At 38.9% G+C, this 23672-nt stretch overlaps 1 protein-coding gene across 3 annotated transcripts in view; it reads right to left on the bottom strand.

Annotated features, from left to right (window-relative positions):
* Positions 1-16307, bottom strand: part of kat6a (K(lysine) acetyltransferase 6A) — a 50616-nt gene extending 34309 nt beyond the window's left edge. The window contains exons 1-2 of one of the 3 annotated variants that reach the window (XM_084413451.1): positions 16167-16307; positions 9289-10576 (exon numbers count right to left, since the gene is read on the bottom strand). In XM_084413451.1, coding sequence (XP_084269577.1) covers positions 9289-9918 — 630 coding nt within the window. In that variant the 5' untranslated portion in view covers positions 9919-10576; positions 16167-16307. Of the gene's footprint in view, positions 1-9288; positions 10577-15858; positions 15963-16166 lie in introns of those variants that run through there. The other 2 variants (XM_084413449.1, XM_084413450.1) reach the window with 2 other exon arrangements.
* Positions 16308-23672: the final 7365 nt, after the last annotated feature.

Here is a 23672-nt window from a genome sequence, read left to right as displayed (position 1 = left end):
ACAAATTCACATGACATACATTTTGAGCGTCATCAGAATTTTCACACGTCCCCAGAATGACCGCCTGAGGAACTTTCCTTCAACCCTGGAGCTTTCAGCTGTGAAAGGGCAACACGAGACTCCCATCCCTCTTACTGCTGACTCTTATACAAAACCCTCTCATCAGGACCAGCCCACTTAATGTCCATAATACACACACTCTCATAATAACCCCCCGCAAAAGATTTCCCATCTATACCTCCATGCCCCTTGTTTGACTTCAGCCCCCCCCCCTCACTCCCCACATATGCCCTGGCAATGACCCCCTATTAGAGGAAGAACGTGTGAGCGAGTCTGCTATCATGTTTAAATGGAGGAGTGTGTCATTCGTGTGTTGACTACACAAATCGCTCCTTCATATCGGGGTCAAAGCCAGTGCTCACCCATTTGTTTTGCTCCCTTCCTCACTGCACTGAAGCAGAACCCTCAATGATCATATACAGGCTGCATGGGAATAGTCAGTAATATGCGGGTATAAACGGTCAAACACCATATCAGACAAACATAAACCTGTTAGTGAAAAATCAAGTGCATTCTTCTAAATTCAAGCATTAAATCTAAGTTAAAAACAGCTGTGTTACAAATAATTCAATGACCTCAAATGACAATAATTGCTGCAATAAAAGCTTAACTTTGAGCAAAACAGGGCCAAAGTGTTTCGTTTGCACTAAATAAGTTGATGACAGCTTTTTGTGTAAACCTGTAAGCAGATGAACCTAAAAACGCCAGAGTCAAGAATGCGTAAAAAAAAAAAAAAAGCAGCAGCAATGTTGGGGTTTGTTGGTCATCTGAACATGAATCAATTCAAATTGCGATTACATACATTTTGTCACTTAGGCTATTTATTGTCCAAAGCCAATTCTTAAATGCATTCTCATTTTATATATAGAGATTGCCCTTATGAAGAGCAATATATAGCCAATGACATCTTAAGGTGATGATACACAGGGCAACTTTTTGAGCAATGTTGCTGGGAAATCTTGCCAAGCGATTGTTGCTTGGGTACTTTCCCATTGAAAATGGGAAATACATTTCTATCTGGATCATTTAGATTGGTTGTGGGCCCTGTCTCTCATCTGGTTGCCCGTTGAAGGCAACATTGCCCAGCAACATTGCTCAAAAAATTGTGCAGTGTATCATCACAGAGTTAAGATTTAAGTTAAGCGCATAGCCTGAAAAGGCCAATTTTAAAAGTCAACCTCCATGCATGGAAAAGGACTAGGGATGCACCGATCCACATTTTTTCACTTCCGATCCGATCCCGATACCTGAATTTGGATATCGGCCGATACCGATACTATTCCGATACCAGAGCTGTGTTTGATTTAATATTATTATTATCATTATTGTTTATTTTATATGTTGCTGAAATAAACTTCTCTCAACAGGCAAGTATGAATGATATGTTATGTACGCATGTATGTCCCAAAAGGCAACTTGAGGTAAGTATAAGGTCAGAAAGTCAGAAAAACAGGAAATCCTGTTAACAGGAAAAATCCCATTCTGAAAACAAATATGCAACTGTAAGGGTTTCAAATTGATTGTCATGTCAATATTTATTACATTCCCAAAATGTCAAATACTTGCGTCTTGAAATATAAGAAAAGTGCAAGTGTAAACATCTTACACACACACTATCTGAAGGGTGATCCTCGCTCCGATGCGGTAACTCTCTCGATGAATGCTCGATCAACATCAGCATCGTGCAAACAAACAAGCGGATTTCGCCTCAGACGCGCGTCGATTTCGCTTCAAACTTTTGCTTTTTACGCACGTCAATTTTTCTCTGGTCGCGCGAATGGATTCAAAATATTCAAATCTCCAAAGAGACGCGGTAGACGCGAATTTGACGCGCTATTCGCGTTTGGAGTGAACGCACAGTAACGTGGTGCTTTTTTAAATGTTTGATTGCGTTGTGTTGTACGACGCGAGGGAGCTTTAAAGGGCTCTGAATTACAGCTTTGCAAACATTGCATTTTGCTGTCTTGCTCTGCGGTGTTTCCAGTGTGAAGTATTTCCACACAGCGGACGTTGTTGGCTAGCCGCAAACCGTGGAATGGATTTCCTGAGCGGGGGCGTGTCTCATAACTCTGTGTCTCATTGAGCCGCGCCTCCGTTCAGGAAATCCATTCCACAGTTTGCAGCCAGCTAGCAGACTCGCCGGACGCCGGCGGGAATCACTTTTGGACTTTGGAGTTATTTCAGCAGACGTTAAAGCGAGCGCAGACATGACTCATGGATATCGGATATCTCAGCAGGTTGGATCGGGAAAATCCGATACGTGAATTACGCTGGTATCGGGTCCCGATACCGATACTGGATCGGATCGGCCCCATCCCTAGAAAGGACATAAAGCAATTGCAGAGATAATACTCAAAAAGATGACAAAAACATTGATCGAGGGCCTTTAAAATGGAAATGCAAAAAGAAAAGTTTAAGAACCAGAATCTTCTTGAGTTATAGGCATGCAAACTTGAGGCAAAAAAAAACAAGCACTTTTTGCCATTTTTGAACTGTCACCATTGGCATATAATGCAACAAAGATTGCTAAAGTCAACAGATTTTTCTAAAAGACTTGCCAATCTCTGTGTAAAATAATAAAATAATAAAATAATGATGCTGCCATCTTTCTAAAGTCATTTTTACACCCCTATAATTTGTCTCCAAATATCAGGTGAAAATTGTAATTTTGACCCCCCTCTACAAAATAGTGAATTACTCAGTAGATAATATACATCTGTGACATTTAATATTTTGGCTTTCAACACTATTTATGTTTGTCTTTCTACAAAAAAAATTTGCCAGTGACCTCTGGTTAATAATGTTAGTAATATGGCCAAAAAAAAAATATCACGATAATTTTTTTTTATATCAGTCGATATCGATAATTATCACAATAAAAGTAAAATCTTTATTTCTTTCAAGTTTAAAGGCAGATTTTTGCTCCTAAGTGAAAGTTGTAGAAACAAGAGCGTTAATTGTGGTTTTAAATAGGGCTGCACGATTTGGGGAAAATGTCATATTGCGATAATTGAGGTCAATATTGCGATTACGATTGCGATATGCGATATAATAAACAAATGGTTTCATGAGTCAACTTGCTTGTTTCTAAAGGAAAATAAATGCACACACAGATTAGTGATAATCAGCCTAAAGAAAAAAGTTCTTTAGTCAAGAGCAGTGAGTGTTTTTCTCTGTTCCCTTTGTTCTTTGATTAACTTTTGCGACATTTTTTTTTTTTTGCATTTTTTTTTTTTTGCATTTTAACAAGAACAAAACATAATTTACATACAAGAGTACATATCAGGGGTAAAGAAAAATAATAAAAAAATAAAAAAAAACTTTAGTGACAAATATAATTAGTGGCTACTGTGTACTGTCCCTTTAAGACCAGCTGCTGTCAGAGACGCGGATCTCACACGCGCCTCATTCTTTCACGAGTCATCACAACTCTTCATGTTCATCATAAGACTTACTACTCTTATGTTATGACACTCGACAAAAAGACATTTTGGCATAATTGTGTGTGTGTTATTGTTCGTTCAAGCTCGAAAGAGAACTGTATTGTGTCTTGCTGTTTTGTGCGCACGCACGATATTAGCGCGAGTCTTTCTGTCTGTCACAGTCAGGACATTCACAGGCAGCGCGTTCATTTTGGCATACATGTGTGTTGTTCGTTCTACCGCGAAAGAGAACTTGATACTGGCGCGCGTCTATCTGTGTGTGTGTGTCAGGAGGAGGACATTCACAGGCAGCTCGTTCTTTTATGTCTTATCGCGCATGAATGGTTTAAAAGCATTTGCATTAATAAGTGCGTTAACAGCGCTAATTTGTTTATTTTATATAAAATCGCAGCATTTTGCGTCATATAATAGCGTAGGCTTGACATCGCGATTGCGATTGAGATACGATTAATCGTGCAGCACTAGTTTTAAACTACTCTTTATTGTCAGAACATATCATCGCGCTGTTCAAATGAGTTTCGTTCCGCTTTTGGCGCATAAACATTATCGAACATTTATCAAACTCTTGATATCGTTTTATCGAGAAAAATTATATCGCGATAATTATCGTTTTATCGCCCAGTCCTAGTTGACACGGAATGACCCCATGGTGAACCAATCTGAAACAAGCCAAGATTATATTCTAAACCTTTTCTTCATCTGCAGACATCAGGCCACTTGTAGAAGCCTTTCCTGAGCCAGACACAACACACATGGAGAAACTTGGAAGCGTGTAACAACTTCAACATCATGCTCACAAATCAAAACACAGACCTGAACAGCAACAAACCGAGCTCAAATTTAGCATGGCATCATTCTGACAGCCAACACCCTGCAGTGAACATCATGGATGTGACCCATATCAGATGTGATAGGAGGGGTGGGTGGGTGTGAATGCGTGTGTGTTTAGCCTCTGGGGAGCATAAGGCAGAGCTGCTATTTATCAGGTTACAAAAAAAGTGGGTGTGTATTGTGCTGCTCTTGTCGCCTGTATGTCTGCAGTTCAGCCTCTATCTCTCTCTCTTCATCCCTCGCTCGCTCTCTCGTGCAGAATGGTATGGAGTTTATCAGTCGGCGCATGTGTGGATCTCTTCTGCCAACGCTACATGTTGGACAAAATCTTCCATTTCACCTGTCCCATCTAACACATAAACCCTTGTTTTCTCATACTTTCTAAAACAAAAACGAACACACGCACTCTCTCATTCACTCACATGTTGTCTTTCTCTTTCTCTCCCCACCAACACAAGCCCATCTTGCAGCTGGTAGCCTGGGCAGGAAGCAAAACTCACGTCACGTGACCTCTCATTCTTGACCATCTCTGTAATGTTTTCTTTCAGACTATCTGGCTTAAACAAGGCATTTCAGACTGACAACTGCAGTATTTTGAGAAACTGTCCCTACTCTGGATGTACCGAACATGCAACCTTAGAAACAAACTCCCGAAATCCATTAGGATGTCATCTAAACAAGTTAAAATCTTCAAAAGGGGTAATAATGGAACAACAGTTTTAAAAATTGACTTTTTTTACATTTACAACAGTATGTGCATTTTCATGGGTTTAAATTAATTATTTTGTTATAAGAGACAATAAAACAACTTTGCTCATTAAAACCACTCTTTTCCTGGTAAAAAATTAACTATATTTTCAAAAGTCAATGAATCTGCGACAGCTGAATGTAAAATTGTCACAGGGCTCCAGACTAACTTTTTTTTTACTAGAAGTGCTGTAGCCCCTTACTGCAAATTTGTAGGATTGAAGCAGAAAATTTAGAGATTTAGACACCTTAAATCAACCTGCAATGCAGTTATTCACATTTCCCCGCATTTTGACTATTACTAACAAACGCCTTGGTAATAAATAGATTTAACGTACAGAAAATATAATGTGCAGTTTTATTTCAAGTTCACAGGGCTTCAGACCAACATTTGAGGGCAGCAGTACTAGAGTCACTAAGTTCTACAGAGAGTATCTGGTAGCACTGGAGGTGACAAGCACTGCGCTTAAGTTGAGGTGTAGATAAAACTAGCTTTAACTATTATCATTCATAATGTCTTAATATTAATTAAAAATCAAAATGAGTGGAAAAAAAATATTATGGAGTGGAAATAGCTAAGCCAATAAGTGCTCAATGGTAATGTAATGTTTTTTTGTTTCGTTTTTGTTCTTTAAATAAGTGTGAGTTTTCCTACATCTTGAAACTTGGGGATGATATTTGAAGTATGAATCACTCTCAGAAAAAAAGGTACAAAAGCTGTCGCTGGGACAGTACCCTTCAAAAGGGTACTAATATGTACCATCATTTAGGTACTAATATGTACACTTTTAGTACCAATATGTACCTTTTGGTACCAATATGTACCTTTGAGGGACTAATATGCACTCTTTAGGTACAAAAGTGTACCTTTTGAAAAGGTACCGCCACAGTGACAGCTTTTGTACCTTTTTTTCTGAGAGTGAACAGAAGTATGAACAAATAATGTTTTGGTCATCACATTAAAAATAACACTGAAGATAATATTAGCTTTGAAGTGCTGGAAAAAGATGTGTAGGCCTAGTACTCGTAAGCGTTTTACTATTTCTGTCACAATACCAGTTAGTGTTGTTACTACATTAAATCCATGGTGAATGTTGCTGATTTGTGGACTTAAAGCCTTCTATAACTTGTTCATTAATGACACAATGTTTCTCCTGGCTTCCACGTCAAAGCGGTTTGATCTGAAATGTATTATAACAGAATTCTGCGGCGAATTCAAATGCTTCTTATGAGTATCGCAGTTTCGTTCCGCTTTTATTTCGTTTGCCATTTGATGTTGGGCAACGTTGTGCCAGTGCGACCTCTAACAAAATTTTGGTCGCACTAGGAGGAAAAATGGTCGCAGTCTGGAGCCCTACGTCAGTCTCACTCTGAGCAACGTAATTTAAGTCATGAAATAAACTTCTTTCTGTAAAATACGCATAATGAACTACGCAAAAAGCATTTTGAATGTCTCCAGCACATTTCATAATTACCCAAAAATCAAACATATTTCACATCACTTCACTGAATACTTGCTGGCTAAGAATGACATTATTACCTTTCTATCCATCTGTTTTCAAATCACATCATTAGAATATCAAGACATCGATGTCTGTCAAAACATAACCCGCACACACACACACTGAAAGCCTGTCATGATATACGTGATATATATTTTTCGCCATATCGCCCACCCCTACTTCACTCACTAAAATTGAATAAGAAAGATCAGGGAACTGAAGTGAAATGCTTCACACTGACAAAAAGCTAAAGAGAATAAACGACAAACCAATTGAAAAACGTTGCCAGGTTAGTCAACATTACGGATGCACCAATATGAAAATTTTGGCCGATACCAATAACCGATAATTATTTAAAGTCGATAATCGATATATTGGACGATAAATCTAAATACACATTTTTATATCATTTTTGAGAGCCTGATTACAAAACCAAAAGTCTCAACATTAAAAGCTACGTCCCAAACACTTCCAAATAAATCAAACATATACAGTACAGAAGCCAAGTTTGAACCAGTGTAAGTTCTAAAATTAATTTTACACTCTATGGCCACTTTCTTTAAATTAAAAAACACACCTAAATAAAGCAAACAAACAAGTCATTGGACACCATTACTTATGTATAAAGAATCAAAATACATGACATAAAATTACAACATAAACAATATTACAACTTATATCTGCAAAAAATGACAAATGCACAAGTGAACTTGAACTAAAATACGTGCTAGTCAGAATGTGTAACTCCTCCTTGTGGATGCGCTCTTTTCCGTAACAACGCACTGAAACACGGCAATTAAACCCAAAGAATTCACAACGTATTATTACAATAGTGTTCTCATTATAATGTTATGTCCCAATCATAGTTTGTCATCCATTGCGGTTTGAGCTGCATGCGCTGAAGCTAAAGATGATCACCGGCGCACTTTACTAGCACGTTATTTCTTAACCAAACACATCCTATATGAGATAAATCAGATATATACACAAAATAAACAATACTACAACTTATAATTGCACAAAACAAATGGCTGCGAAATGCACAAGCAAACTTATAGTCATGAAGATGTAACTCCGTTTTGGAAGCGCTCTTCCCATAACAACACTCTAAAACACGGGCGAACAAAGAATTCACAACATTCTTTTACAGTAGCGTTTTCATTATAATTTTATGCAGCCTATATGAGAGAGTTGCGTTGCACTTGCACATGTTGCACTTAACTGTATTTTCCTTTTCACAGTGATTCAAAACCATCATGACAAGCCGTGCAAAAAGTGTCTCAGCTGAAGGAAATAATCCATTATTTATCGGCTTTAATATTTTGGCCAAATTTTCTTATCGGGTCGATAATGATAACATTAAAAAGGATCATTCATTGGCCGATACCCTAGTGCATCTCTAGTGAACATCGTTCAACGTGGTGTTGTTTTTTACGGATATTTTTATGCAAGAATTACGCATTCTGATTCTGACATTCATGATTTTAATATTTTCAATAATTTTCTATTTTTTTTTTCATAATTTTGGCAATAGATGAACTGATAAATTGATTATTGATCTTGAGATGAGTCCTTGTAGTTGTCCAATTTGACACTCACATGTTTAAGTAATATATTTTATAAAATGTAGTTTGACCACTATCTTCCCAGGAATTTAAAATATTGAGGCAGTTATCAAAGTTCGATAAAAATGTTTAATTTTCCAATAAAAGATAATACATTTTTACATGATTTGTTACATTTAATTACCCTTTAGCAGATTTTGACCTGCACATCTTAACGTCTAATAGAGTGCAACAGTGCCTGGCTGCGCACTTTTTCCAGTGTTGTTGATCTCTAAAGTATTTTTCCATAAATTTTTAGTCTTTAGTCTTTGGTAAAACGTTTTAAACCATGAACCAAACCAACCAGTTACGAAGTGAATCGCAACATTACAAATTAGATTTAAAGCAAAAACGTATTTCAAAATCAGACAAAAAGACAACATACAACACTGTGCACTTAATGACTTTAGTGAGGGAAAGAACTACAATCCCATGAAGCATTGCGAATGAAAAATAAAACTATTCATTTAAAGTTTTTGATTTCATCTATACAAACAATAGGCTATATTTTAAATTTATTGTAAAATAAGTATAATATACAAATTATATAAAATAAAATAAAACATTTTGAGAGCGTAGGGAGACCAACTCGATAACATCATTTGCGGTGCTTTATAAGAGAGGGCTGAGCTTCAAGGCTCAAATTTTTTTGAGATTTGCTTGCTGCGACTCTCTGATTGGTGGAATTTCCTTATAGCATCATGTTTAATGTAGCCTAGTTTCCACAACGAATTCCGCAGTTAAACATGATTATATAAAAAAATATGTTTGTAAACCTTAAACAGACAGCTTCAACACTGATTAACAACCAAAGTTATTGTTAAAAATCAGTTTTCAAACCCGACTGCTGCACTCTATAGAAAATGTCAGAAATGTAACATGCACTTTATGTGGATGCCTTTAACATGCTCAATTAATTCTGGACATTTTAGCAATTGTAAGAAATCCGTTTGCCAACTCAAATCATGCCACAGCTGAGAGCCGGTTTTTGAAACAGAAGTGAAATATGTAAATATAGGTCATCAGAAAAGGAAACTGAAAGTTTGCTTTGCTCAATGCACGCAGCAAACTTCAAAACACTCAAAAAAAACTTCAGCTCACCCGATCTTGTTCGTGGGGCAGCAGACGCACCGGAGGCAGAGAATCCAGAGACACGCAGCCCGTCCCGTCATTATGAGAACTCCTGCTTACCAACCGGAAGAGCGGTCCTTGTTTTACCACCCGCCCGTGAGCTGCGGCCCGCTTCAGAGCAAGCCGGAGCTGCTGGTGGAAAATGCCTGGCCCCATAGAGCCACTGCCAGACAGATAACCTGCAACATCTGCCTGGCATTTCAGAAAGCGTTCGATGCTCTTTAGGGATGATCCACCAGGTTCGTGAAGCCCCTCCAGAGAGCGCTTTATGAGTTTGTTCCAGTCCAAGCCTGGTTTTTTGCTGGAGCTGGAGGTGCTGGAACTGCCTCCACCTCCTGCCGCCCTGGGTTTTGGGAGCGATAAACGTCCAGGGTTATCGGGGTCCTTGTATGAGTTGAGCCCCTTGTTGGACACCTTGAGTATGGAGCCATCTTTAACACTGAGCTCGAGGTGCTCCAGAACCGTCTTGCGGTCAAGCCCATGGGACATTGACACAGCATTGCAGATGCGCTCTTCGGACGGCCGCTGTTTTTGCTTTTTCACCTTCTTGATGGCTTCCAAGATCCAGGTGGTGTATAATGGGTTGGCCAGCTTCACCATGGCTGCTATAATACTGCTGGGCAAAAGCCCAACACACTCTCACAACCGTTAGGGAGCACCCAGCGGCCTCAGCCCTGGCGCTGCCTCAACGTCGTTGTCCTCCTCTCTCTTCTTCCAGGAGGCTATCCTTTGTCCCGGGGAGGTGTAGTAAGTCTCTCTGTGCCTGAGCAGGAGCTGTTAGTGAGGGAGCCGATCACCATAGCATAGGCTCCCTAAATCCCCCCCCCCCAACCTCGAAAAGATTCCCCTAACCCAGTGACCCTTCCTCCTGAAGGGCTGCCACACCAAAGCAAAGAGGTGAGGTATGCAACAGGCGGACACAACAGCTACTCCAAGAGAAAAAGTTGCAAGAGCCTTGGGTGTCGTCTTATTTGCCCGTCTCAAAAGCAGTCAGTAAAGTAGAATCCTCGATTCTGACGGTTAGTGTTATCCGTTTAGATGGAGCATCATTGCTGAGAATGGTGACAGCACTTTCGGAGAGTTTCGGTTTCTTCCGTTGGGGAAACGCAAGTGTGAAAATACTGTCCAGCAGTTCGTTCCTTCCTTGTTGATCCTCCTATCGCTGTTGGAACAAGCGGTCCTGAGCAGAACTCTCACTCCAGGAAGCGACGTAGGCTGACCATCTTCCTATTGGGTATTCTTCAGAAATTCCTGCAACCTGCACACAAAAAAACATGAAAAGGATCAGTATCTGAAAAGCACACAAAACATTACAACCAACAAAATTATTGAACGCTCATCAATATTAATCATCCAGCACATAAAAAGGGCCGGAAACAGAAACAGGTAAAATATCTATATGAATTAAATGCACAATGACAGCAAACTAACTCCACATCACACTTCAGAAATGTTTGGGTCACACTTTATATTAGGTGTATTATTACCATGTACTTGTTTAACAAAAATAAATATATATTGGTACAATGTACTTATTGTCTTTGTGTGTTATTGCAAAACACTTTTGCTGCAATTGAGGTGGGATACTGTTAAGGCTACTGAAAGGTGTTATGGTTAGTTTAGTTTTAAGGGTGGATCCACAGTGCAATTATAGATGTAACCATAGAAATTAATTACAGATGTAATTACATGCACTCATACAGGTCATTTTAAATACAGGTACAACATAAAAACATCCATGTACACAATAAGTGCATTGTATCAAATGGTTAATTGAAATGTTAGCATATAGTAGTTAAAAACACTTCATATAAAGTGGATCTGAAGGGTGCACTTTACATTTTTAAACCAAGTTAGGCTTTGGTTTAAACAAGTTTAAGCCAATATTATCAACAATAATAATAGAACACTTTATTTTACAGTATCCCTGCTACACATGCACGGACTATAGTAATAACAGTAAATCATGGATAATTACAAGCAACTAACTAGGGCTGCAACGATTCCTCGAGTTACTCGAGTTACTCGATTACAAAAATTCCTCGAGGCAAAAACTCTGCCTCGAAGCCTCGTTAAATTCCTATGACGCGCACTATACGCGCGGCGCAGGGATTTAATTGTTTCACACGGACCGTTAATTCACACGGACCTGTTCAGGAAGCACAACATTTATTTTGAATTTAGTTGGCGCGATGGCGGAGAATAAATATGTAAATAAACGGCAGAAATTGTCTAAAGTGTGGGATCATTACACACTTTATAAAGAAGAGAACAAGGTGCAGTGTCTCTACTGCAAAACAGAGCTGGCATACCACAACAGCACATCTTCCATGATTCAGCATCTGAACAGAAGACATCCATTCCATGCTGTTTCACCAAGCATCGCTGTCGCTGAAACAAGGTAACGTAGTCTAAGCCTATTGATGTTCGCTGATTTTAATCCCATACTGTATTTGTAGCGATGTCGTGTGATGCGGTTTGACTAGATATGATGTTTAGCTTTGATTACGTTTTTAAGTAGTAAACGTAACTCGCGTTTAATTCCAAGAGAGTATAGCCTAAAAAAAGAACCCCTTCACACACACACACACACACACACACACACACACGCACGCGCGCGCGCGCGCGCCAGTCAGACCAATTGCAGCAGTGCATATGCTTAAACTAATATGTGGCCACGCAACAATAATTTCAGCATGCATTCACTGTATACACCGGGACGTAATGAACAATATTGAACAAATATTGTATTGCAGTCTTTGCGAGACCTTGTTTGTATAATGTCACATCTGTCAAATAGTTACAGACAACAACAAAAAATTAAACTCCCCAGCCTGTTGGTTTTTAATAAATACTCGGAGTACTCATTTTTCAGTTAAAACACATGGAACAAAAAGTGCGTCAGCCTTTACTGTGTGTTCAACAACAAGTCACGTTACAGCTCTTCTTCAGCGTTAAACTACCAGAATACACAAATATGCTTAGATGCTTAGAGTGGTTATATTATAACATCTTAAAGGAGAAATTTACATATGAGATTGCTTTATAACTTGCATACTATATAACTTATAGTATATGTATAACTTCTTATTTACTTTGATGTCAGGGCTAGATTACAGCATGAAACCTGTTGTGCATAGGCTATTAATAAATTAAATTGCTTTTTCTCTTTTTCTCCCTCTCAGCACTTCACAACGGAGTATGAACAGCTTTGTTCGCCCAGCTCAGTCATGCACTGTTCAAGAGGCTGCAATTTTTACAGAGAGCATTTTGAACATGCTTGTGACCGACATGAGGCCAATGTCCATGGTGGAGGACAAGGGATTTAGAGACATGATCTCAACTTTCAATCCTAAATACAGCCTGCCATCAAGAACATATTTCACACAACTGATGGAGAAGAAACACAGAGACATTACAGAGAAATTGAAAGCTGTCCTAAAGCAAACAGAGTGTGTTGCCCTGACAACAGACATTTGGACCAGTGTGGCAACAGAAGCCTACCTGGGGGTGACATGCCACTTCTTGGGGGAAGATTGGGAGATGAAGTCCTTCACCCTAACCACAATGCCTCTAGAAGAGAGACACACTGCAGCCAACATTGCAGACTGGCTAGAGGAGACAACTGACAAATTTGAGATTCCACTTGAAAAGGTAAAGGCAGTTGTCCATGACAATGGGGCCAATGTGGTGGCAGCAGCAAGAATTCTTAGAGAGAGGCATGGGTGGGCTTCTGTGAGATGTGCAGGGCACACTTTAAATTTAGTTGTGCAGAGCACACTCAAAAACAATAAAACAATTGCTAGTTGTGTGGGTTCTGCTAGGTGCCTAGTGGAACACTTCAAAAAGAGTGAACTGGCCTGCACTAAGCTCAAAGAAAAACAACAGCAGATGGGAAAGCCACCACTCATGTTGATACAGGATGTCAGTACCCGGTGGAACAGTACGTATCACATGTTATCAAGACTCCTGGAACAGCGATGGCCTGTGACTGCAGCTCTCTCCGATCCAGCAGTCAATCCAAGAGGTAAACACCACTACCTGGATCTAAAGCCAGAGCAGTGGCACATCAGTGAGGAGTTGACACAGGTCCTTGGGCCATTTGAAGGAGCTACAGAGTTTCTTAGTGGAGAACAGTATGTCACCCTCTCTGCCCTTCCACAGCTGGTCCAAAACCTTAAAAAGTCCACACTGACTGCAGAACCTGAAACTGCACCAGTGAAGGCATTTCAGGCTTCTGCTGCAGAGCAGATCACAGAGAGGTGGGAAGGGCTGTATGAATTTCTACCTGAATCTGGTGCTCCCAACCCTGTCCTTCTGGCTGCTGCTTTGGACCCCAGGTTTAGAAAATTGAAGTTCTTGCCTGCTGTAGAAGTGTTGAAGGTCCAAACTAGTATTCAATCAATGGCACTAGCTGCCAGAAAGGACTCAAAACAGACACATGTAACGGTAGAGAAAGCCACTGCCACCACATCAGCTACACACACTAAAGGTAGATCACATCAGAAAAGTATCCTGGGATCATCATCAGAGGATGAGGATGAAGGAGAGGATCATGATGAGGATGAGCAGATGAGCAGAGCGGTGCAGAGGGAGGTCTTGGAGTATTTTGGTGAACAGCCTATTTCCAAGAAGGAGGATCCACTGCCATGGTGGAGAATAAATCAGGCAAGATATCCAACATTGGCACAGCTGGCAAAGTCTTTCTTGGGGATCCCAGCCACATCAACACCCTCAGAGCGCCTGTTCTCTGCTGCTGGGAACATTGCCTCAAAACGTAGGGCAAGCCTAAATGCTGAGCATGTGGATATGTTGACATTTCTCCATTGCAACTATAAGCTGTTGTAAAATCTGAAATCTCTCTCTCTCTCTCTCTCTCTCACACACACACACACACTCAGACACACACACACACACACACACACACACACACACACACACACACACACACACACACACACACACACACACAGAGAGAGACACACACACACTCACTCACTCACTCACTCACTCACTCATCTAGGTACATTTTGATGTTTGTTTTGAGATTACAACTTAGGCTATTTATAATTTTTATTTACATTGATTTTTTTTTTATAAATTTTACACATTGTGTACCTGTTTGGCTTGATATTTTATATTATTTTTTTGTTCTCAGGTTAACTAAACTAAATTTGCAGAAGGTGCAATCCTTTTTTTGTAATGTTGTGTATTAAGAAGACACAAAACTAAGTTTATATTCATATTAAGTTTGTATTCATATTAGTTTACAATACATGTTCTACATGTTACAGTAAGTTCACTTAACTGTATATTGTTATATAATTGTTGGCAATGCCAACTTGGCACTTGAAAATAAATACCTCTGTTGAGAAATAAAAGCCAAATGCTTGATCATTATACAGCCACATAATTTTTGTTATCCATTATTTGTTTTGGTTGTTCAAAAACACGCACAAAAAAATATCCGATTACTCGATTAATCGATTCGATTAAGTGTTAGATTAATCGATTACAAAAAGAATCGATAGCTGCAGCCCTACAACTAACCCTTAACAAAATCAAAACCTTAATAATATAGTAAATCCAAATATTACTTAGTACTTATTTGTGTAATTACACTATAACAATGACACCCTAATATAAAGTGTAACCCAAAAATCTAAACAAAAACAAAACAACTGGCAAAGGAGTACTGCCTAATAAACAGTTAAAAATACACTATTTTCAATGACAGCAGATCAGTGACACAAGGGTTATATTAAAAAATATGTCTCACAACTAGAGTGCCTGAAACATCCTTTTTTAAAAGTTATATGACTGAAAGAAAAAAATAATCAGCACTGTTCTTTTATGAACAAAACGTAAATTGTGTAATGCAATGTCTATTATTATAACTTCAAACAGAAGTTGAGCAACTTCACAACACCTATGACAGATGGCCAGTCAGAAATCATCTGTAATGAGGTGCTAATCACATGTCAAACTGCAGCAGAAAGGAAAGCACGTAATAAATGTCAACACATGGCTAGTAGTAAACAAAACAGAAACGGTTCTTGAACGTTGAAAAAATGTAAACAATATTACCAACAGCGGTTTGATAGTGGCTAAACACCAGCAAATATACTTTACTAAAGATTATTAAGGCATATTTTCCCATCCCAAACGATGTAAACTTTGAAGTAACGAAGCCAGTGCACTGAGCGGATGTTGTTAGCTCCAAAACACAAGCAACGTGCAGCTGAGAATAAGGACAATGTTTCCACCATTCCTCTCAGCGCCTGAGATTTCACACCATAACAATCTGAAAAAGGACATTTTTCTAGACCTTTCCAACCTCATATTCCGTTAAGAAACATTGCGGCCTAAATGAAAACACAATGCTCGTAACCAGTGGCTACCGCGGTTAGCGCGCCTCAGCCGTTACAAAAAAGGGACGCCAAGATTCCTTCCTTCCTTCCCTCGCGCCAACGTTTGACACGGCCGCGCGCGGCCTCAATCTCTGCCTCGGATAAGCGCATGACAAAAAAAAATCCTCACGCGAGATGTTCAACTGCTCCTCCGCGCTTCCTCCACCATTTTCTCCTCCACTTCCTTCCCCGCTTACTGTAACCTACCCTCCCTACCCAACAGGAGAGCCTGCGGTGGTGGTAGCGGAGGAGACGAGGCCCGTGAGGGAAGTAGTTAGGCCTCGGCTAGCTCCCCCCCACCCTCCCCCTTCATCTCCGCGTACCCCCCGTTCCCTCTACCTTCTCCCGCTCCTTCCCTGAAAGGCAGAACCACGAGTCCAGTTCGGGCTCTCGAGCCGAGAGCATTTTGAACGCAGCGTGTAATTGTGAGCTACTCACCAGAATTTCGGCTCGAGTGGCCGAGGAGAATGTGCCAGAAAGCGTTCGAAACACAGACAACAACAAGCCCGAAAAATGCAGCCAGAGAGCAGTGGCTCCAGAGCTGACGCCATCTTTGAGTGAAACAGGAGCTTTGCGGGTGGGGGAGGGGGGAAACAGTCGGCGCTAGGGAGCGTCTGCATCGTGCGAATCCGAGTGAGAGAGGGAGAGGCATGGGATAAGAAAGGGACTGCAGCGGGAGGAGAGAGGGGGGATACGGCTGCACACATCTGAAGGGCGAATGTCCGTTGATTCTGCGTGAAATGGAAGAAAGGGACAGATGGTAGAGCGGAAAAAAGAAAAGGCGATGTGGCACGCTTAGGGAACGTCTGAATGTTGCAGTCGCGCCTTGGTAGCGACAAAAGAAATCAAAGCGATGGAGTGTGGTTTTAATGTTAGAGGGTATTTAAAGATCAAAGACGGCCCCTCGACACCTCCCATCGGGGTTCTGCGTAGCCATTCTGCTGTTTTCGTCCCCTGTTTCCAAGAGAAATCATAATGCTATAAAAAATAATAAATAAATAAACGCAAACGACAGCGCTTTTGACAAAGCATATGTTTTGATTTTGGGAACGGGGATGCACTATATAAACAATGCCTGTGAGAGTCACTACTAGATATGATTATGTAAATTTCCCGCAGTGCTGTATGAGCCAGTGATGACAGGTGACCTACACACACCTTTCCCTTCGGTGCTCCACGCGAGAGATGTTTCAATTTAACACCCACTCGGGAAATGTGGATCTGTTGCTTTAGTGCCATCCCTAGTCATTAATAGAATATTTATGATATGATGTAGCTGCGTTGTAATTGCAGTAATTTTTGAGCTGCGTGAATATATTACTATTATGAATAGCCTATAATTAGATACTACTATGCATGCTCTAGATAATTTTTAAAATTCAAAAGAGCAAAGTTTGGAAATATTAGTAAGAGTTATGACTATCATAATTGTTTCAGAATAATTGCAATTATGTAATACATGTAGGGTCTTTCTTATACGCCATATAATATTATATCACACAGTATGGATCATCAAAGCCACTTCTTTAAAATATAAAACTGATATCTCTGCTTCTTTCAATTTTCTTAATGTGTAAGTAAAATTAGATAATTGTTGACATAGCCTACTTTGATACATCATAGTAGATCACCTAACTACATTGTGTGAATATGGCCTTTTATGTGGCTAACTGCAGAAACCAATATATGGTAAATCAAAGTATACTTGAAAGCCAAAAAGTAAGCCTATGAGTTAATATATGGATCAAATATATTATAAATCAATGCATATATTCACACAATGCATGGATTATTTCCTGAACAGCACCCAATAGTGACTCACTGGTGTCAATGACTCCATACAGCCATTTTAAATGTATAGGCCTACTTTATATATCCTTATACAGCAGAATGTTGAAGTCGTTCTTTTCTTTTCGACGGCTGTCAGATACCGAGCTAGCTGGCAGGTGTTGTTTTAAAAACAGGAACTACTATAAGGGAAATGAATTCAGAATTTTCAAACATGGATTTGGTCTTTTTTTGTGTACAAATCAATCTTTTTCTTTTTTTGTTAAGTAATGGCTCACCTGTTGGACTAAGCTTGATTAAAAAAGGGGTCACATTTAAACCATGTCTGGCCATTCTTTCGAAAGAATTAAATTCAGTATTGTCTGGCATTTAATTGACACAAAGTAAAGTCAGCTTTTCCTGCTTTTCCCCTCCATAGTTCTCTATGTATGGGAGTAAATAGATACTTTCATTTTATTATCTGCTATACATGAGGAAGAAGGTGAAGGAAGTTGAGAGTGTGATAAGTCTTCAACATACTTCTCAAATAGAATCAGTTATTTAAATGAACTGCAGTTATGAAGAGACTTCATAAATGTATTCAATGTTTTGAATAATATGATGCCACTGATGTTATAAACTAATACTAAAACCACTATGATGCTGTACACACAATGTCTGCCTTTTCATCCAAAACACTTGCGGTAAGAAATAAAATACATCTAAACTGTTTAATTTATGATTCATTTGTGCCAGGTTGACTCAAGAGTATAACTCACCCGAAGCATTGCTGACACTTTACCTCAGTATTTGTTAACTTTTATTACACGTTGGTTTCATTCTGGGTTATATGTTTAAATTTGTCTTAATACTATGAAGTATTAAAATACCAAACTAATATTTCTCCAATTGGTCATATTAAAGAGATGCCTTGCACCTTTAAAGTAAAAATTCTGATATTCCTTTTGCATGATGAATGTCAAATGAAACGAATCTTCACTTTTGTGAAGTCCTCCTAATATTTGAATTTATGCTGGTGAAAGTGTGAAAACAGCATCATGTCAACCTTCTCAATGCATGAGGGGATTGTCCTGTTTTTGAGTGCTACCAGCACTGTCACTATAGAAACACACACTTATAAAAATAAAATAAAGCCGTACTATGAGGAGGTAGCAATGGCATCTGATAGACTTTCATTACACTATGTGGGCGAGCTTCATCAAATAAAAATCATCACAGTTTAATTAAAACATTCAGTTTAACTGTTGGGTCATTCCCTCTTTGGTAAATACAAAGTGTTAACAAGGATCAAAGCATGTTTAATTGGTAAAGAAGAACAAGCATAAAATCTGTAGTGAAATAAAAGAGCTGACCTTACATGTGAGCGAAAGCAATTTCTACAGCTAACAATTTTTGGTTCCCATAACGTTAGTTTTTGGTACCCAGAACATTCTCAGAATGTTAGTTTATGGTTCCCAGAACGTTATTTTTTATGGTAACCACCCAGCAACGTTCTGGGAACGTTATTTTATTGTTACATAAAAATAAAACCAAAAAAGAACGTTCCCCTAACGTAAGTATTTGGTTCCCAAAAAAATAACCAAAAAATAACATTAGGGGAACGTTCTGTGTTAACTGGAGAAGAAGATCTTCATTTTGGGTTCATCTGATTGTAAGGCTCCAAACCATTCACAGACCAACTGCAAGCATAATTCAGGTTAGAAAAGCTTCCTCTGACTTATGCCAGTGTTTACTTGAGCTTTTAAAAGGCCCATACTCTTCTATCAAACATTGGTTTCTCTGATGTGGCGTTGTGGACAAAGATCAGGACTGGTGAATGTAGGTTGTAAGGGCAATCTTTGTACTATCATCATTGTGCCCTTGAGCAAGACTCTTAACCTGGGGGGAATATCCCTGTAATTTAAGATGAGATGCAGAGCATATGTGTACTGTAAGTTGTGGAAATAAATTCTATTCTATTCTAAAGCATTTTTGCTAACTGTGCAAATTGGTTAAATGGACAGTTCACCCCAAAAAAATTGAATTCTGCCATAATTTACTCACCCACATTTTATTCCAAACCTGAATGACTTTCTTTCGTATACGAAACACAAAATAACATACTTTGAAGAATGTTGGGGTCCAAATAACATTTAAATTCCATTGACTTTCATTATGTGGACAACAACACTGAGACTTTTTAAGTATAAATAGAACACAGTGATCCTAAAAATGCCATGAACCATTTTTTGCATCCCCAGAGAACACTTCAGTGAAAAGTTATTAAAAGAACTAATTGTTTTCTTGGTGTGAAGAACATGTTAATGATATAAAGATTTTTTTTTCCACTATAAAGAACATTTTGTGCAATGGAAAGGTTCCATGGATGCTAAAGGTTCTTCATGGAACCACCAATACCAATAAAGAACATTTATTATTAAGAGTGCAAAAAGTATTTAGACACTTAAACAACATTTAAATTTAATGCAACGCAGTAAGTAACAAAACATCACAATAAGTGGCACCTGTGAACTTCACCGTTCTGAGCCTTTTTTGCAACTTTTAACCATTTGGTCTAATGGGTGTATGAAGTCATTTAACCTCAAGCTCGCACAGAGTATGGTGTAGTTCATCATGTTCCACCAACATTTGATAGACAGTAATTTAAAACTCTCCAAACCTCTTTTTTTGCTTAAGAAATATCCTTTTGCCTTTTTCAAAATAAAAATCACTTGCTTTGATGATTTAATCCAATGACATTTAGTCTCCATGTACTTCTTGAAGCCATCGTGACTAACAATTCTGGGTATTTCAAGTGTTTTCTCTCAAGTCACATCTTAAGTCACGTTTACAGTGGGCCAGATATTGGCTTTGAAGAAAAAGAGACACTTTTGAAGGGGGCTGGGGTGGATGATGACAGTCATGTCCACCACAGACATCCTTGGAACTAGTCATTACTGCTTTTGTCCGTGTGAACCAGCAGGCTTCCTGCTGAGGCTGGCTCATGGCCAACTCTCAAAATCCAACTCCAGTCCCAAACCACTGCTCTTTATTTCTCCATAACACACGCAAACCCCTCCCATCCTGGAGCAGATTGAGGCCTACAACGGAAATTTCCAGGCATAACTGAGAGACCAGGCTCCCCACCCACTTTAACTAATCTATCTGTTGGTTCTCACTTTAAAGTCAAAAGAAATTCAAAACTGACCATATTTTCTTCCTTTATACACGGGGGGTCACATTGTGCATGATTCATCAGTGTGTTTGATTCTTTGTTTGTTTTGTAATCTTTTATGCCTTTATATTTTGGCTGACATCACTGACAAAATTATTTGAACTAAAACCAAATAGCTTCCAAATCTTCCAATTAGTTATATAATTATATATAACAGAATGACAGCAATAATAATAAATAATATTATTTACCATTTGGAAATGTTGAGATGCTGAAGTTGAACTTGCATCCATGTCTCAGACACCATCTTGGCTCCCAAAAGGCAGAAGCTAACATAAATATGACCTGATGAATGGGACAAAAAATTGAAGACAAAACAAAGAATATCAGAATCTGAAAATATCAAGTTGTGCCCTATGTTTTTTTATTCAATTTTCCATTTCAGTAAAAAATATGTTACATTATGAAGGTTAAATGTGGACATTTACCTCCAATCTGTCCATTTAAAACTATAGTGCTCTTGAAACTGAAGTCTGGCCTGTTTGAGAGACCCAATCCTCCTCCACCTCACTTTCAGCTCAATTGAAACACCTCTACCTCATCCAATCCACTATAGACGTTTTTCATCCCAAAGCCTCTAAGCAGAGAGCAACTTCAGCAAGATCTCTCTGACACTATACTTTAGTTCTGTTTTTCCTTCTCGATCCCTCAAGTGCACAGAAGTGCACTCCTCATTCAAGTAGGAGTTCTGCCAGTCTGTAGGACCGGTGTTTGTGTCTGCTTGTGAAGAAACTATTGAAAATCTGAATGTGAAATATACAGTGATTTTAAATAGATAGTTCACCCAAAAATCATTTACTCACCCTCAAGTTGTTCCAAACTTTCTTTCATATTTTGAACATAAAAGAAGAATGTATGTAATCAAACAGCTGAGGGTAACCATTGGCTTCCATAGTAGGAAAAAAAAACACCATCAACTATCTGGCAACATTCTTTAAAATATCTTCTTTTGTGTTCAACAGAAGAAAGAAAGCTATCAACTTGAGTGTGAGTAAATTATGACAAAATTGTCATTTTGGGGGGAACTATCCTTTTAAAAGCAAATTGTATGCTACAGTGTTGTGTTTTAAATTCAACGTGAAATTGTGTTCACATTTTTATATATGTCACATATTTCAACAATTTCTGAAAAACCTGTGTACACAATCTTCTACAGACCTTCTGTCATCTGTTTGATAGTTTATGCTTTTTTAAGAGAAAGGCATTTTAGGCCTAAATGAAGCTAATTAATATTACTCAGTAATTACATTCTAACAAGGACACCTTAAAAATCATGTTTAAATATGAGTATCAAATATGATACATCAGGCTTTTGATGATTGCTGTTTATTTGTTCATTTCTCAAGTTCCTGCAGAGTTCTCGGCTGCACATCCATGATGTGAATCTCCCGTTCCATCACATCCAAAAGGTGCTTTATTGGATTGAGATCTGGTGACCGTGGAGGCCATTTGAAACTCAAAATTAACTCATTGTCATGTTCAGGTTAAGATAATTTGAGCTTTGTGACATCGCATCCTGCTTGAAGTAGCCATCAGAAGATGGGTTCACTGTGGTCATAAAGGGATGGACATGGTCAGCAACAATACTCAGGTAGGCTGTGGCTTTAAAACAATTCTCTATCGGTACTAAGGGGCCAAGACAATGTCCCATCACACCATTACACCACCAGCAGCCTGAACCGTTGATACAAGGCAGGTTGGATCCATACTTTAATGTTGTTAATGCAAAATTCTGACCATCTGAGTGTCCGAGGCAAAGTTTTTCCCAATCTTCTTTGGTGAGCCTGTGCGAATTATAGCCTCAGTTTGCCGTTCTTAGCTGACAGGAGTGTCACTGGTGTATCTTCTGCTGCTCTTCTGCTTCAAGGTTCCATGTGTTGTGCGTTCAGAGATGCTCTTCTGCAAACCTCGGTTGTAACAACTGTTTTTTAAGTTACAGTTCCCTTTCTATCTGCTCAAACCAGTCTGGCCACTCTCCTCTGACCTCTGGCATTAACAAGGCATTTTTTATCATAAAAGCAAGTCTTTTTTTTTCTCTAGTATTTGTGGAGTAGCCTATATTCGCAAAGGGCCAATATCTCAAATTACAAAGAGCAGTCAGAGCAAGGAAACAAAGTCATGGAGCATTTGGTCCCCTGGCAGCCCACCGTCTGAAAAAGAAAAACTCAAAGTTTGTTAGTTTGCATTATAATTTCAATAGGTGGATGGAGACAGAGACATAAGCTACATGCTCTTCACGTGGTCATGTGACACAGTCCATAGCTGGAGTGTCGTGTATATTTACAGGGCAGGATACAATGCAGACAACAATGCAACCTAAGACCTTCCTGAATTCCTGCAGGGGCTGTCGGGTATTTTTTCTTCTGAGCCTAGCAGACAATGTATGCCTCTCTCATTCTCACTCTTCCTACTCCCTCTCTCCTGTTTTGGCAGTGAGTGGAGGACTCCCTCTCCTACTCTCACCCCAGCAGCGCACACCCCTTAGGCCTCCAGAATTGGAGCTCTTACTATACGTTTCCCTTAAGAGCTCATCAGCGTGCATCTGACTTTAGTTTTACAGTGAAAATTGATGGTGATTCTGACTTCTGAGGTCACGTAATGCCAGACTATATCCTCAAAACACAAGTCAAAACTTTATGCACTTCACCTTGAATATGAAATGAGTTCATGTCATTATTGATTTAGCCATGCATGTCAAGATTATTCAATTAACCTTTCATAATATTTTGTTGAAAGTCAAAATTAAAAACAGATTAGTTATTTTGTTTACAGATTATTTTGTGAATGATTCATCAGTGCAGACATTACAAGTTCCCAAAAAAGAAAATTTCACACTTTATTTTTTAACCCCCTCTTATTTTTTTAATCAAATGCCACCCGAATTGAAAATATAAATAGGCTTACATATTATATATATATATATTATAAGCCTATATACAAAT

Source organism: Rutilus rutilus (genome assembly GCF_951802725.1).
Source record: "Rutilus rutilus genome assembly, chromosome: 7".
NCBI lineage: Eukaryota > Metazoa > Chordata > Actinopteri > Cypriniformes > Leuciscidae > Rutilus > Rutilus rutilus.
The sequence above is the reverse complement of the archived record's forward strand: the minus strand, read 5'-3'. Positions and strand labels throughout refer to the sequence as shown.